Here is a 17182-nt window from a genome sequence, read left to right on the forward strand (position 1 = left end):
CACTCGAGAATCAATAAAAAATGATCAAAGATGCCTCCAAAATACCACATAAAGACTTTAAGACATTGAGGAAAACCAGTAAAAAAATCATGCAGTGATTTGGTTTAAAACACATGGAGACTTTCTGCAAGAATTGCGTTGTTCAGAATTGGATGGCGATCACTTCTGTTCTGGAAACTGTGCTGCCTTTGTTTTTCCTCCTCTAAGGGTCTTATTTTGTCTTACCTTCATGGTTGTTCAGATGTGGTGGAAACACAGACTGAGAAACTAAAAGACCCATTTGAACATTCCAACAATGTTTTGGCTTAAACCTGTGTCTCATTCAGGAAGATTGACATAAATACAGTTCAGCCTGCTGGTCAGCAGAGGTTCTGGTGTCGGTCTCTGTGCTTACTCTAGTTGTTCAGGAGATGTTGACGGTGTACTATAATGCCCCCACCCCCAGGTGTCAGCTGTTTGTGCGTCCGGCGGGTTGTCTGGACAGTCTGTACGGTGCCTCCACCACCTGCATGGCGTGGAAGGAGCAGGTGCACCGCAGTTCTGAGGTGCGTTCGGTGCTGCAGTGTCTGCCGACCGACAGCGGCCCGCTGCCGCTGATGGTCAGCACGCTGGCCGTACCCGACGACCTGCGACACATCACCAGCCATGGGGAGGAGGACTGGGACCCGGCCTACGTCATCCACCTCCACCCGGTGGCCACGCTGCGCAACCTGCTGCCCTACACCGTCCGCTACCTGATGGAGGTACAGATAGAAACAGATAGAAGGGTTCTAGATTTGATCAGGTTCATGGGAACTAGAATCTGACCAGTTAGGGTTAAGATCATTTCCACATATCAGATGATCTGAAGAAATAAGGAATCGAAACACCTTACCCTCTGCTGATGGAATCTAATTCTATCTCCTCTAATGTGGTCTGGTCTGGTCTCTCCTCCTCAGAGCTCAGCAGACTCTTACGAGCTTCAGGAAGGCAGCACGTCGGACCTCCTAAACGCCCGGGTCTCAGGTGAGATCATGTCCTTGGTGCTGATGAGGTATCAGGGACGCGACTGGCACGGACACCTGCGCATCGAACAGGAAATGCCCGAGTTCCTGTCCGTGTGTCTGGCCTGCGACTCAGACTCCAGCTTGACGGTGGACTTGAGCATGCACGTGACGAGGACGACCAGCCGCCTGCTGCTGTCGCTCTTCAGCCCGTACTGGATCATCAACAAGACGTCTCGCGTGCTGCAGTACAGAGCCGAGGACGTCAGCGTCAAACACCCCGCCGACTTCAGAGACATCGTCCTGTTCTCCTTCAGGAAGAAGAACCTCTTCAGCAAGAGCAAGGTGAGGATGACCAAGTCTTCAAGTCTGAAGAGGCAGAGATGTGTCTGAGGACGACCGTCTGTCATCTCAACAGTCTGCAGCTAGACTTAAAGTCGTTCCTGCTCTCCAGAGGATAAATATTTGAGTTTTTAAAGGTCCCAGGACCTTTCATGTAGCGCCACCCGCAGGACAAACTCAATTTACCCAAATATTTGAAGCCAAATTAATTTTTTCCCGTTTTATTTCCATTGAGGCTAAACTAAACAAATGCTCTGAGACAAAGAACCAGGGCAGACGTTCAACACATTCTCAGGTTTACTTTTGGGTTTATATTTAAATATTTTGGGTAAGTCCTTAAATTTGGTTTTATGTAAAGTTTTACCAAAGTTTTATTTATTTTTTATGTTTTTTTATCAGATATATTGTAAAAACCCAAATTCATGTGTTTGCATCTGATTTCTTGTGTGTCACCTGAACTTTTCCACACATGAACAATGCCACATGTCGCGCTGGTGAAGATGTTGTTGGTCACAGTGCAGCGAGGTGAACTTGTGTTGTTGTTGCAGCTCCAGCTGTGCGTCTCCACCAGCTCCTGGTCGGACGGTTTCTCTCTGGACACTGTGGGAAGTTACGGCTGCGTTCGCTGTCCCGCCAACAACATGGACTTCCTGGTAATTAAAAAAAAAAGCTCACTCAGCATCTCAGATATTAGTCATTACGTTTGGAATACCAGCTGTTTGTTTTTAGATCCTGATATAGAGACAAGTTTGGAAATTTAATTTAAATCTAATCAGATTAGTCAAATCAGATTAAACAATTTTCAACTCAAAGCTCACCTACTATCAGAACAAGAACCAGATTAACCAGAAATGAACTGTTTATAAATCTAGTTGGGTTTGGGAAAGTTATTATGAACGTGTTTTCACTGTTTCTTTATGAATTATTAACTGAGAAAAGAATCAACAGTTAACATCCCTGCCGCTCTAGTTTGACTCGTTGTTCTTCACTATTTTACTCGTCTATTTTACAGCCTTTGCTTCATACTTTGTGTTTGTGTGTCCAGGTGGGCGTCAGCATCCAGATGAGCAGCTTCAACATCACCAGGATCGTCACCATGAGTCCGTTCTACACGCTGGTCAACAAGTCCTCCTATGAGCTAGAGGTGGGAGAGGTCGTCAGTCAGACCTCCACCAGGTGGCACTACATCTCCTCCACCGAGGTTTGTGAGTCCACATGACCCCGCCCGTTCACAGAGCGTTGTTGTGTGGTTGTAACTGTGTTGTCGTTGTGTTGCAGTGTCTCCCTCTGTGGCCGGAGAACAGCTCGGGGAAGCTGTGTGTCCGTGTGGTCGGATCTGAATCCACCTCCAAGTTCTTCTTCTTCAACCGGCAGGACAACGGAACCCTGCTGAGCCTGGACATGGTGGGTGTGCTCGACCAATCACATCGGCACATTGTAATCTGAGAGCGTTGTTCATGTCAGGTCTTTTTACACGTGTGTGTGTGTGTGTGTGTGTGTGTGTGTGTGTCTGTGTGTGTGTGTGTGTCTGTCTGTGTGTCTGTCTGTCTGTCTGTCTGTCTGTCTGTCTGTCTGTGTGTGTGTGTGTGTGTGTGTGTGTGTGTGTGTGTGTGTGTGTGTGTGTGTGTGTGTTCAGTGCGGTGGGATCATCGTAGACGTCAACATCTCCGATCTCTCCACCATCATCAGCTTCAATGATTACTATGAAGGAGCAGCTCCAGCTCTGCTGCTCAACCACACGCCCTGGGTCACCTTCAGCTACAGGCAGAGGTCAGAGGTCAACACACACACACATTTTGATAAGCTCCAACATCAAGCTTAATCATGACTAATTCTGCCTTTAAAATATAGAGAAACAAGCACGGATTCACATCTTGCTTAAAAAGGCTTAAACGTTTTAACAGTGTAATGAAACATAACTCTCTCTCTCTCTCTCTCTCTCTTTCCGTCGTCCAGCGGCTCAGCGATGGTTCACGAGCTGAAACCCGGTGAAGCTCGGCGGTTCGCGTGGGACGACCCGGCAGGCGTCCGGACGCTCAGTTGGAGCTGCATGGAACATTCTGGAGAGCTGAACCTGCTGAAGGTCTGAAAATATGGGGTTCATTTTGTATTTAAAAACGCATACTATAAAAACTGCAACTCAAAACTACATCGTTCCAAAAATATGTATTAACTTATTTAAGTGGTTTGTGGGGACCGACTTGGGGTCCTGAAACGGGGCTTCCGGTGTTCGGTCCCCATAAAGTCAGTAAAACAAGCATTTGTGTCCGGTCTTCGGTGCAGGACGCCGTGGGTCAGTTCTCCTACGACAGCCTGTCTCAGGTACACTGGGTTTCCTTCCTGGATGGACGCCAGCGGGTGCTGCTGTTCACCGAGGACGTCGGCGTGGTGACGAAGGCTCGGCAGGCCGAGGAGCTGGAACAGTTCCAACAGGAAGTGAAGGTGTCGCTGCAGAACCTCGGACTGTCGCTGATCAACAACACCAACCGGCAGGAGATCGCTTACATCGGCATCACCAGGTAAACGCATCACCGGAGGGCTGAACTACCAACTGAGATCAGGACCACAGACATTATGTTGAGCCTGAAGGCACAAAGGTGGGTTTCTTTTAACCCGACCAGGTCGCCATGGTAACTTATGCTGAACACTTTAGGCTCACTTGGGTTTCAGATCGAAAAGTGTTTAGAGACCGAATATTGAGAATACTGTTATATATTTTATTTACAAGGTTGTTGTTGCTCTCACTGAGCTACTAGTGTTCTCAGGCCAAACAATATGAAAACTACGTTTTAAACAACTCAATACACTGACAGACTCAATTCCTTTGACTTTGTTGAGAAGGCACCTCAGCCCGATAACCTACAGGAAGTAGTAAAATCTTTAAAACACATTTTCATCTAAACAATAATCTCATTGATGATCTTTGATTGATGATCCTGTTCCTCTGATCAGACTAACGTTACCTTGGTGGACGAGGATGGACGTCTGATCTCCAAACAGTATAAACTGATCATTTCTGCAGACTGATGTTCTGCTTGTTGTCCAGATGTTGTGATAAACTGCTTCTGTTTCCTCCTTAACCTGAGAGAGTTTTATTGAGTTTGAGACAACGAGGGTTCTCAGAGTCTCCTGGAGGAACATGTAGCCTCAGTTTATATCTTTGTGTTCTCTCTGACATCATGTGTGTGAGTACCGATAGCAGAACTGTTAACTCTGGACCGCAACAGTACTTGAAGTTTTTACTTATTTAGAACCGGTTCCAGTTTAGAACCTTGTTTCGGTGGGCTACTCTCATTTGAAAGAGATGGAAACACTGGGCTGGTTTTTAGGTTGGATACTTTCATTATCTAGCACGCTCTTGCTAACTTCTAAACATTATTTTTAATCAGTGTAACATTTACTTGCATATGGAACGTGGTATAATGTCTTCAAAGGAGTCAGTCGGCTCGTAGTTCACTGGAGTCTCAGAGGAGAATGAATAGAACGTTTTTTAAGTCTGATGTACTGCAGCTACTAGAACACTGATTAGAAATGATATTAGTTTATTTATTATATGCTTTGAGTTCCTGGTCTGGTCCATCATGCGACAGTGTCAGATCTCAATAAAGTTTAAATCTGCTGCATCAGGTTTAAAGTGTCAGAGCAGCTGTCATTTACGAATAAACGGGCGTCATTGAGGGACATCGAGTGGTAAAATAAATATATTTACTCTGAGTGTTTCACTGTTACAGCTCAGGTGTGGTTTGGGAGATGAAGCCAAAGAACCGCTGGAAGCCGTTCAATCAGAAGAACATCAACCTGCTGGAGAAAACCTACCAGAGTCAGCTGAGCGGGAAGACCGAGGGGGGCTGGGTCAGACTGGAGACCAACGTGGAGGTCAGAGGTCAACACACACACATTAACAGTCTCACAGACTCAATATAAACACAGGGTCTTTCTCATTTACCGCTTTATGTGCCATCCTCGTTCCTTAAATCCTAAATCCTCGATCCTTGACCCTCGCTACTTGATCCTCAATCTTAGATCCTCGATCCTCGCTCCTTTGATCCTTGATCCTTCCTCGAATCCCTCATCCTCCTTTGATCCTTGATCCTTAATCCCTGATCCTAGATCTGTGATCCTCGATCCTAAATCCTTGCTCCTAGATTCTCAGTCCTCGCTCGCACTGAGATTGATTTCCGGGTCACAAGCCAGTGGATCGGGTAGACGAGGAATCAAGGAGGCACAAAATCAGGAAATGAGAAAGACCCACTCCGTCTCCTACACACCAACATCGCCTCACACGAGGCGACCGTACATTTTTGATTGTTTGACACACGACTATTAGATCTTTTGTCCAATGAGCTGATGTGAAAGCGTGTGATGTCACCGGTCGTCAGGTCAACCTAAACGGAGCCATCATGATGATGCGTCAGCCGTATTCCTGCCCGGTGAGGAGGAACTTCCTGTCTGGGATCCAGGTGGAGTTCAAACAGTCGCCACACCAGCGCAGCCTGAGGGCCCAGCTGCACTGGCTGCAGGTAGACACACACACACACACACACACACACACACACACACACACACACACACACACACACACACACACACACACACACACTCACACACACACTCACACTCACACTCAGGTGATGTCATGACATACGTGGTTTCTGTCTGCAGGTGGATAACCAGCTGCCAGGTGCCATCTTCCCCATCGTCTTCCATCCTGTTCCTCCTCCTAAATCCATCGCCTTGGACTCAGGTTGATCTTCTTAGTTTCCTCCAAGTTTAGAGTAATTTTGACAGATGTTTGTGTGTGATTGAGTTTGATCTCTTTAACTCTGAGCTCCGCCTCCACAGAGCCGAAGCCGTTCATCGACGTGTCCATCATCACCAGGTTCAACCAGCACAGCAACGTCATGCAGTTCAAGTGAGTAACAACCAGTTTAAGATGAAGCTAAACCAGTTTAAAGTGAATGTGGTCCAGTTTACGGTGCCGTCAGGCTTTCTGGCGGTATTTGTATCCTGTAGCTGTGATGAGACCGATGTGTTCTGATGAAGTATGGACCATGTTGGTGTGTACTTCAGGTACTTCATGGCTCTGGTTCAGGAGATGGCGGTGAAGATCGATCAGGGTTTCCTGGGAGCCACCTTGGCTCTGTTCACCCCCGCTGTCGACCCCCAGGCCGACAAACAGAAGGTAGTAGTGAGGCAGCAGGTTGATGGTTCGACTCCCTGACACACAATCAGCACACTAAGGGTTAATGTGGCGTTTGTGTTCAGACGCGGCTGCTGGAGAGAGACCTGCAGCTGCTGCAGACGCAGCTGATGGAGGCGTCGCTCACCGACACGTCAGGACTCAGCTTCTTCGAACATTTCCACATCTCGCCCATCAAGGTGAGACGTTCAGGGCTCAAACTACTTCTGGAAGTCTTAAAACTGGGCCCTCTGTGTCCAACACGAGTTTAATTATTTTTATCATGCAAATACCAAATTTAGTGTTCTCTTTTATATCTCAGTTTGTCTGTTTGTCTCAGTTGTTATCGTTTTTATCTCAGTTATTCAGCTTTATTTTTATATCTGAGTTTGACTTTTAGTTTATTTGATATCTCAGTTTATCTCTGTTGTTATCTTTCATATCTCAGTTTATCTCTGTTGTTATCTTGTCATATCTCAGTTTATCTCTGTTGTTATCTTTCATATCTCAGTTTATCTCTGTTGTTATCTTTCATATCTCAGCTCCATCTCAGTTTGTCTCTGGGCTCCAGCGGTGAGGACTCGGCTCAGGAGACGGCGGCCCTTCAGTCTTTCAACCTTTTGCTGAAAAGTATCGGAGCCACGCTGACGGACGTCGATGACCTCATCTTCAAGTGAGAAACTTAATGCTGCTTTCTGTTGTAGAGAGATGCATTCTGGGCCATAAAGACGCGGCTCTGTTCTCAGTTTAAACATCAGATATATGTCATGTGACCTCTGCAGCCACAGGAAGAGGAATCATTTGTCCAAGTAAAAGCAGAGTTCAGTCTCTGATCTTGTCTCTCGTGTGATGTTTGTCTCTCGTCCTCGCTGTCAGACTGGCCTTCTTCGAGGTGAAGTACCAGTTCTACCGCAGAGAGAAGCTGATGTGGGCCGTGGTTCGTCACTACTCTGAACAGGTAACATCTTCACTTCTTTGCATATATTTAATAATATTTTTCACTTCACATATGGCAAAAAATGTCCCTCAAGAAAAACTTACAATATAATGTATTAGAACTGTAGAAATGATATTACACTATGATCCTTGCAAAAAAGATCTTTAAAAAAAGTTATTATAAGCAGATTATAACTAATTTAGAGTATTTTCACAATACATTATAGAAAGCGTTACCAAATTGACCTCCCGCTTACACGATCTGACACACGTACTCGTCTTAAATTCAACATCCTTCTTGGATTTCTTCAGAAAGTGTCGGCATGTTTGACCATCTTTCCTCAGTGAACTTAAGGTCTGATGATCTAAACGATGAGAGGAGGAAGCATCACTCTGGTTGAACAGTCAACCTGTGATTTAATGATCATGGTGTTGTTTCTGGCTGCAGTTCCTCAAGCAGATGTATGTTCTGGTTCTGGGTCTGGACGTCCTGGGGAACCCTTTTGGACTGATCCGAGGTCTGTCGGAGGGAGTGGAGGCCTTCTTCTACGAACCTTTCCAGGTAACACAACACACAAATACACAGAACATGTACAATGCAACACGGGAATGAGTTTTTCAATCTAAAATCAGAAGTACAGCTCGCTGAGGAACTTTTTATTGAACAAATGTTTAGTGATGGTGAATGAAATGTGAAGGGGAAAGTGAACAGCAGCTAATGGGACTAAGCTAGCCGTTAGCCCTGCGAGTGATCACCATGTCAACAACCTTCTGGTATTTCAACACGACCAGTGAACGTCTTCACAGTTAACTGGATCAGGACCAAGAAGACCATATGTGAAGTCATCTTATCTAATTATGACTTCAGATCAGAACGTGCAGGTTATTGACTGTAATCAAACCAGTGGATCCAGAAGACAAGGCAACATTCAGTTATGTCTCTAAAATGGGTCCTTGGCATTAAAGCATACATCTAAATCTGTTTTATGAGTCATGTCCTGTCAAAAGTAGAATCTTTTTCAAGGTAAATATTATGGCTAATAAACTGGACCTGAACTGGCTGGTTTCTAGGAGCCGAGTGGACCCGTGAAAACCTGCAGTCTTCCATCATGTTAGCCCTGCTTTAGTGAACCGTCTGCTGTGTGTGTTCCTCAGGGAGCCGTTCAGGGTCCAGAGGAGTTTGCTGAAGGTTTTGCGATCGGAGTCCGCAGCCTGTTGGGCCACACAGTCGGTAAGAAACCAGAATCTGCTGTTGTGTGTCTGAAGTCTAGTTCATGTGTTGACAGAGGAGTCACTTCATTGATCTTAGAAGCGTTAAAGGAGCACTCCACATCTACAGTGAGTCTCCAGATGTTTTAAAGTAGTGTCTCCAGAGGGAGCTGCTGTGTGACGTCTGATAAATGTCCTCAAGTGATGTCACTATTTATTAAACTGTCAGCATGAGTCTGAATGAGCTGAAGAGGTGGAATATAAATCTGTTTCCTCCTCTTGCCGTCCTGCAGGTGGCGCTGCAGGAATGGTTTCCAGGATCACGGGTTCGGTGGGTAAAGGTCTGGCAGCCATCACCATGGACAAAGAGTACCAACAGAAACGCCGAGAGGAGATGAACCGACCGCCCAGAGACTTCGGAGAGAGTCTGGCTAAAGGAGGAAAAGGATTTCTGAAGGTCAACGGAGACTCAAAGTGACAGCAGGTTAAGTTTATCAGCTGATGTGAGGTCAGTAACACTTTGTGTCTCCACAGGGAGTCATGGGGGGAGTTACCGGCATCGTCACCAAACCTGTGGAGGGTGAGTATACAGATATATATTTATATATATATATATAAAATATATAAACATGTTATAGTTCACTGTAACAGACTCAATCCAAGTCTTATTAATAATGAAAGGCTTTAAAACGCAGTTAAAAGACGTTTGAAGGTTTGTTGTCTCTCTCATTTCCTGTCATAAGTTACATAATGATAACTTTTCTGTTTATATTTTTTTATTTGCAATTAAAGTGTTGGAAAGATGGAAAAACTACATTATCCATCAAAGTGTCAGAAAAACAAAAACAAAAGTTTAGGATTGATGTTTGAACAGTTCCGAGGTTTACACTTCTTATATTTCTATAATAACTAACTAACTACATATTATAATGAATAAATATTGTTATAATTAAATAAATAATGCAAACATATAAGTATATCTGTAATATAAAGCAGACATTCTGAATGTGTGTGACCTCACGTAGAAATCAGCTGTGAGATCTGTTTGTGTTTTCCCGGTTCTACCTGCAGTAGAATCTACTGCACAGATGTGATGGTTACTTTGTGTGTCTGTAGGAGCGAAGAAGGAGGGAGCGGCGGGTTTCTTTAAGGGCATCGGTAAAGGTTTGGTGGGCGTGGTGGCTCGGCCGACGGGCGGCATCGTGGACATGGCGAGCAGCACCTTCCAGGGCATCCAGAGGTACGAAGCCTTCACCTCACGCTCTAAACAATGAGTCTCTGTGAGGTGACCAGCTGCTAGTTTAATGAACTTCCTGTGTCGTCTGTGTGCTCCACAACGTGTTCGCTGTCTCCTCTGTTCTTCTTCTTCTTGTCTGCTCACTAATTTTCACATTTTCTGCTTTTGTTTTCTGTCTGGTGTCGATGTTTCCTGGAGTTTTGTTCTTTCTTTTTTCTCGTGGTTTTTTGGTGTGTGAGTATTTCACCTCAAACACGTTAAAGCTGAGCTCCTTCTCCACTGCTCGTGTAGAGTAATGAAACTTATTGTATGAGAGGTTCAGGGTCAGTTTCAATAGAGGAAATATGAGAGAGCTGAAGGAGAAGAGCTTCAACGTGCAGCATTAGTGTGTTGTTGCATGCGTGTTGTCGTCCTGCAGCAGAGCGACGGTAAGTCTCTGCATCGTGTCACCAACACAAACTTCATCCATCGTGTCCTGAACTGATTCATGCTCACATCGTCCATCGCTCTTAACACTGCTCCAAGCCCCGCCCCCTTCTGTAAGCCCCTCTGCTTGCTGCAGCATCTTGAGTCGAGAGGCCACGCCCCTGAGGAGAGTCACCTGACACTTGAATTAATTACTTGAATTAAGTTCACAATGAGTTCACATTTCACTCACGTCCAGCAGCACTTTATCGTCCAAGAATTCTGAAACGTGACGACCAGCATGACGAGTTCGCTGACGAAGAACAGCGGCGTTTATACCGACTCTTGTATTCAGATGCGTTTATACGGGCGTGTTCATACGTTTCTTCTCCTCTGAGATTTACCCATAACTCCCTGCTCTGTGTGGGTCCACTCTGGCGGTGATGACAGTTTTTCATGCAAACATGATTCCAGCATCACCTGGTTTCTCCTCAGGGATTGGCTGACTGAATGATCACATGGTTCCGCCTGAGTTTGGAACCTTTTATGGTAAACACAAACACGTTTTTTAATGCTGCATCAACCAGTGGATCCAGAAGACATCTTTATTATATTTAGAATACTAAAAACATGCATATAACTATTGGAAATACTAGAAATTTCTACTTCATGCATGCAAGTACAGCACTTGTAAATGAATGTAACAGTTGTGTAAATACATGCAAGTATATATATTAGTTAACATAATTGAATATTTAGTATAATATATATATATTAGTTAACAGATACATAAGTGTAAAGTTGTATAAATGTTAGTAAATTGTTGAAGGTACATGTAAATATGTGTAAATATTAATGTTAATACTTCCTGTGTCATCCTGCAATATAATATCAAAGCTATGATATAATCATCTCTGCAACAGCAAAACTTGATCTCGTGGATCATTTGAGCCGAATCAAATGGCATAAACATTTTAACATTTATATTTTGTAAATCATTTGTCGCCTGGACAACCTGCTTCTGTTCCTAAAACATTACCCAGCTGCCTCAGTGATTCCCCCCCCCCACCCCCACCCCTTCCTCTCTGTCATGTGATCTCGGTCAGTTCATGATAACCTATTGAACGTTACTGTTTCATGCTGTCACTGTAGAGGTCATGAAAGGTGAGATATCCCACCTGACAGAACGGCATCGTGTGCACTGAACGTTAAACCTGCTTCAGAATGAATGAGCTGCTGGTTTGATCCATAAACAGTTTGATTTATTCAAAGATAATAAATCAGCTACTAAACGCTGAGGAGCTTCTTTCAAACTGAAATGTGTCACTCAGAGTTTAAGATATGAACTGTTGATGTTTTTAGCCGATAATCTAGATTTTCTTATTATAGATTTACACTATGATGTGACGGTTAGGTATCCAACAGTTTCTGGTGTTTACTGTCACTCTGTGTGTGTGTCTGTGTGATGTCAGAGCGGCGGAGTCCACGGAGGAAGTGACCAAACTGCGGCCGGTGCGTCTGATCAGGGAGGACGGGGTCATCCGACCGTATGACCTGACGGAGTCGCAGGGTTTCGACCTTTTTCAGGTTTGATCACTTTGCCTCTTTTATTCTGTTTCCACAACCCAATGATGTCACTTCCTGAGAGGAAACAGCTGTGATATCTCTCTCTCAGCGTCAGTCAGGTGCGCGGCTTCAAAAACATTTGTGTGTGAGTCAATATTAGATGAGAATCTGTTCAGTTTAGATTTTGAATCAAAAACACCGTAAAATAAAAGTGTTATCTCAGGGGTCCTGATCCGTGATCATAAACACCCGCCACTCTTTCCTTAAACAGTCTTCACTCCGTAGAGCTCAAACCGTTTGACAACAGAAGTAGAAACAGTTGGGTAATAATATGGGTAAATTATTTGGGTCCAGTAATCCAGTAGGTGGGGCACAGTAGGGTAAATTAGTTGGGGTACAGTAGTATGGTTGGGTAGTTGGGGTACAGTAGTATGGTTGGGTAGTTGGGGTACAGTAGTATGGTTGGGTAGTTGGGGTACAGTAGTATGGTTGGGTAGTTGGGGTACAGTAGTATGGTTGGGTAGTTGGGGTACAGTAGTATGGTTGGGTAGTTGGGGTACAGTAGTATATGGTTGGGTAGTATGGGGTACAGTTATGGTTGGGTAGTTGGGGTACAGTAGTTAGTATGGTTGGGTAGTTGGGGTACAGTAGTTAGTATGGTTGGGTAGTTGGGGTACAGTAGTATGGTTGGGTAGTTGGGGTACAGTAGTATGGTTGGGTAGTTGGGGTACAGTAGTATGGTTGGGTAGTTGGGGTACAGTAGTATGGTTGGGTAGTTGGGGTACAGTGGTATGGTTGGGTAGTTGGGGTACAGTAGTATGGTTGGGTAGTTGGGGTACAGTAGTATGGTTGGGTAGTTGGGGTACAGTAGTATGGTTGGGTAGTTGGGGTACAGTAGTATGGTTGGGTAGTTGGGGTACAGTAGTTAGTATGGTTGGGTAGTTGGGGTACAGTAGTTAGTATGGTTGGGTAGTTGGGGTACAGTAGTTAGTATGGTTGGGTAGTTGGGGTACAGTAGTATGGTTGGGTAGTTGGGGTACAGTAGTATGGTTGGGTAGTTGGGGTACAGTAGTATGGTTGGGTAGTTGGGGTACAGTAGTATGGTTGGGTAGTTGGGGTACAGTAGTATGGTTGGGTAGTTGGGGTACAGTAGTATGGTTGGGTAGTTGGGGTACAGTAGTTAGTATGGTTGGGTAGTTGGGGTACAGTAGTTAGTATGGTTGGGTAGTTGGGGTACAGTAGTTAGTATGGTTGGGTAGTTGGGGTACAGTAGTTGGGTAGTTGGGGTACAGTAGTAGGGTTGGGTAGTTGGGGTACAGTAGTATGGTTGGGTAGTTGGGTACAGTAGTATGGTTGGGTAGTTGGGGTACAGTAGTATGGTTGGGTAGTTGGGGTACAGTAGTATGGTTGGGTGTGGAAAACCATATTAATAAAAATACACAATAAGAATGAGGTCAATTCTGCGGAGCGTCCCTTTCTAAAAACTGAGTATGTATCTTTGTGGATTTTTCTTATTTCTGCCTTTAATCAGTTTCTTTTTCTTCTTCTTCTTCTTGTGTTTGTGTCACATGCAGCCTGATGAGGAATAAACATCATCTTCATAATTCAAGTGCTTTTAAAGACCATAAACTATCTTCATTCAGTCTCAGAAAAGCTTAATGATACGTTTTTTCACCCTGTCAGTTCTACATTCATCTATTAATATTGTTAATTATACATTATAATATATAAATATTGTTAATCATACATTAATATATACATATTGTGCTGAGATAATTCAGGATTCTATGCATGCCAAAACTTAAATATATATATAAATATATCTCATAGCTCAAACATTTTTAAACACTCAGCTCTCATTTTGTTTGATTTTTGTACTTTTTTTTCTAGAAACAAACATTTTATTTCTGAAAGTATTTTTCTTTAATTTCTGTTAATAACACTTTATAAATAATAGTTTGTATAATAGTTATTGTTTATAACCATTCATAATTTAATTGTCCAAAAGAGGAAATTATTTTACTATGAAGCTGTGATTGTTTTATCTGCAGTAGATCTTCGCAATATTTTTGTAACGGATGGTAGCGTCACCTCTGAGTTCATTCAAAACTTGTATATGAATATATGATATTTAATATTTCTGTCTTTGTGATGACATGTTATATACTTAAGTCTGCATGACCTTTGACCTCTGCTGTGCTTGTGTTGAGCTTTAACTCTGTGTGAGTGAGACGTCTGTCAATAAAACGACTTCCTTGTTCACACGTTCACTCTCTTTGGTGTTCAGACTGGTTTTACTTTACAAAATAAGATACAAACAGGCGACAAACAGGCGTTCGCCCCGACAGGGATAAATATATGATATCAGAAAAGACAGACGAGAAACGAACAGGACAGAAAGGTGGAGAGAGACAGACAGACAGATGCCAAATGGACATGATGGTATACTCCTTTGTTTAATTCATAAGTTGTACCTGTGACTCAGTGAAACAGCATGTTTTATGTCTCTGATGCTGGTGTGTGTGTCTCTGTGTGTCTCTGATGCTGGTGTGTGTGTCTCTGATGGTGTGTGTGTCTCTGATGCTGGTGTGTGTGTCTCTGATGGTGGTGTGTGTGTCTCTGTGTGTCTCTGATGCTGGTGTGTGTGTGTGTGTCTCTGATGCTGGTGTGTGTGTCTCTGTGTGTCTCTGATGCTGGTGTGTGTTGTTGTCTCTGCAGCGCTCAGAGATCAAACAGCTGGACGGTGAAGTGTTCAGAGATCACTGTCAGTATCCTGGACACCGGAAGACCAACATCATCGTCACCAACAGGTCCAGATCCTCAGAAAGACCTCATGTGTTGTTCTTTAACAGTCATATGTATCCTGTTGTTGTTGTTGTTGTTACGTTGACGTTGTTGTTTACGTTGTTGTTGTTGTTGTTGTTGACGTTTACGTTGTTTACGTTGTTTACGTTGTTGTTGTGTAGGAGGGTTTTGTGTGTGAAGGAGATCGACTTCGTGGGTCATTTCAACAGAGAGTGGGAGTGTTTGTTTGAGAACTTCTACAGACCTCCAGCTGTGACGGGAACTGAACTGAAGATCTACTGCAAGGTACTGTCTGTCTGTCTGTCTGTCTGTCTGTCTGTCTGTCTGTCTGTCTGTCTCACTGTCTGTCTGTCTTACTGTCTGTCTGTCTGTCTGTCTGGAGCTGTCTGTCTGTCTGTCTGCCTCAAGTTGTCTCACTGTCTGTCTGTCTCTGTCTGTCTGACGGTCTTACTGTCTCTCTGTCTCTCTGTCTCTCTGCCTCACTGAGGAGCATTCAGCTGTTGAGACGCAAACACTGCTCAGGTAATTTAACAATGAAAATATTATGATTATTATTATGATTATTGTTATTATAATTAATACTATTGATATTATTATTATTATAATTATTATTATTATTATGCTTATTATTATTATTATTATTATTATTATTAGCTCTGCACCACAACCACATGCCTCAGTTTTGATGGAAAATAGATTTTAAATTCTTCTGGACCGGCGGTTACGAGGAGTCGGCAGTTAAGGACGTTTTAAAACAATCATTAAAATAAGTTTTTATTTGAGTTTTTATTTAAGTTTGAATCGCTGCAACCACGAGAGCTCCTCCAGCTGCAGACACGCAGAGACGCACACTCTCCACTGGAAACATAATCTCTTGGTGCTGATGCTGATAATATTATTATCATTAATAAAAAAAAATGTATCAGCTGTCATTTGTCTGTTGACACTTCTGTGATAAGAAAAGAGACGTCCGTAAAACTATTAAAACTCTGCATCAGGAAAATCTGATATCTACTATTGTGATGTGTGTGTGTGTGTGTGTGTGTGTGTGTGTGTGTGTGTGTGTGTGTGTGTGTGTGTGTGTGTGTGTGTGTGTGTGTGTGTGTGTGTGTGTGTGTGTGTGTGTGACCTTTATGTTTCACCTGGTTACCATGGTTACCCACAGAAGCTGCAGGTGGCCATATCAGACGCTCAGGTGGCTCGGCAGCAGCACCGCATGGCGAGACAGAAGTCACAACGCTTCCTCAAAGTCAACAACAAATAGTGATGTCACTTCCTGCCCACTACTGATTATACTACTCCTTTATTATGATATATTAAAATGAATCTTATGAGATGTAAAGGAAACGTACACATATTTTAGTCAGCAGTGGGGATGAATTCCAGTTTCTTTGTTTGAACTTTCTATGATCAGTTGGACCCGTCCAAAGAGCTGAGTGACCAGGGTTCAGGGTTTAATTTTCACTGGATGCTCTTATTTTGAAGGAGGACTTGTCCAAAAGAGCTGAATCAGCACAGTTATGGGTTTGATTTCCACTGGGAGCTTTTATTTTGAAGGTGGACATGTACAAAGAGCTGAGTAATCAGGGTTCAGGGTTTTATTTTCACTGATGCTCTTAATTTGAAGGGGGTGGGGGTAATAGTTCCACTTAACGCTTTTATTTTGAAGGTGGACTTTCAAAAGAGCTGAGTCGGGTTTTATAGCTCAGGAAACTCTTATTTTGAAGGTATACAAAGTAAGGTAAAAAAATCCTTCAACAAATGATCACTGGAGTCATATGATTGTTATTGAATTATTTTTAGTTATTTTATTTTGTTTTGTTAAATGATTGATCATCCTGTTTATAATCATTTAAATCTAAATGTCTATTCATTAATATCATTTATTTTAGGACTTGGCTGCACTGTCACATGTTTGAAGATGAAGCCATAAAAACAACATGTTGCACTAAACAAGTATTTACAGTAATCTATCTGATGATGATGAATGTTTACTTATCTTCAGAGAAATGAACAAAAGGTTTATTAATGTCGGACTTATAAGAGAATAAAAAAATGAATTATATATATATTTGGATTTAGACAATCTTCTTCAACAAAGTCTGAAGAAAACTTATTTCCTTCCTTCTCTCATTGCTCAATAAATCTGAGTTTACCTGCATTGTTTACGTGAGTTTCACTTGTATTTTTATAATCTAAAACCTGCTTCTGTCTTCATATTCATGTTGGACCTTAATTATAATAAATGTCTATCAACATTTAATGAAGTCTGCTGGACTGTTTATTTCTGAGTGCACTTTATAATCAGAGTGAGACATCACCCGTTGTTTTCACAAAACATCTTTGTGTTTAAAGGTGAAGTCACACATTAATATTCATCTCCCATTTACCTCCATTCTTATTATTATTATATTCCTTTATTTACCTCCATTCTGTGAAGCTTGTCCTAAAACCAGACATGACTCAGCATTTAAACACGTTTATACACATTTAAACACATTTAAACACATTTAAACACAT

The 17182-nt window shown here is 42.9% G+C and overlaps 1 protein-coding gene across 1 annotated transcript in view; it reads left to right on the top strand.

Moving 5' to 3' along the window:
• LOC129108004 (intermembrane lipid transfer protein VPS13C-like) overlaps positions 1-14555 on the top strand; it is a 53269-nt gene extending 38714 nt beyond the window's left edge. Inside the window, 23 exon segments of the mRNA XM_054619630.1 lie at positions 446-743; positions 939-1328; positions 1874-1978; positions 2371-2526; positions 2604-2729; positions 2962-3095; positions 3282-3408; positions 3609-3844; positions 5057-5201; positions 5705-5845; positions 5988-6069; positions 6168-6237; positions 6396-6507; positions 6591-6704; positions 7047-7177; positions 7381-7462; positions 7889-8002; positions 8596-8671; positions 8943-9106; positions 9184-9229; positions 9766-9889; positions 11764-11878; positions 13432-14555. Of these exon segments, the coding sequence (XP_054475605.1) occupies positions 446-743; positions 939-1328; positions 1874-1978; positions 2371-2526; positions 2604-2729; positions 2962-3095; positions 3282-3408; positions 3609-3844; positions 5057-5201; positions 5705-5845; positions 5988-6069; positions 6168-6237; positions 6396-6507; positions 6591-6704; positions 7047-7177; positions 7381-7462; positions 7889-8002; positions 8596-8671; positions 8943-9106; positions 9184-9229; positions 9766-9889; positions 11764-11878; positions 13432-13446 (3103 nt within the window). The 3' untranslated portion in view covers positions 13447-14555.
• The last annotated feature ends 2627 nt before the right edge of the window (positions 14556-17182 follow it).

Source organism: Anoplopoma fimbria, chromosome 2, assembly GCF_027596085.1.
Source record: "Anoplopoma fimbria isolate UVic2021 breed Golden Eagle Sablefish chromosome 2, Afim_UVic_2022, whole genome shotgun sequence".
NCBI classification, from domain to species: Eukaryota; Metazoa; Chordata; class Actinopteri; order Perciformes; family Anoplopomatidae; genus Anoplopoma; species Anoplopoma fimbria.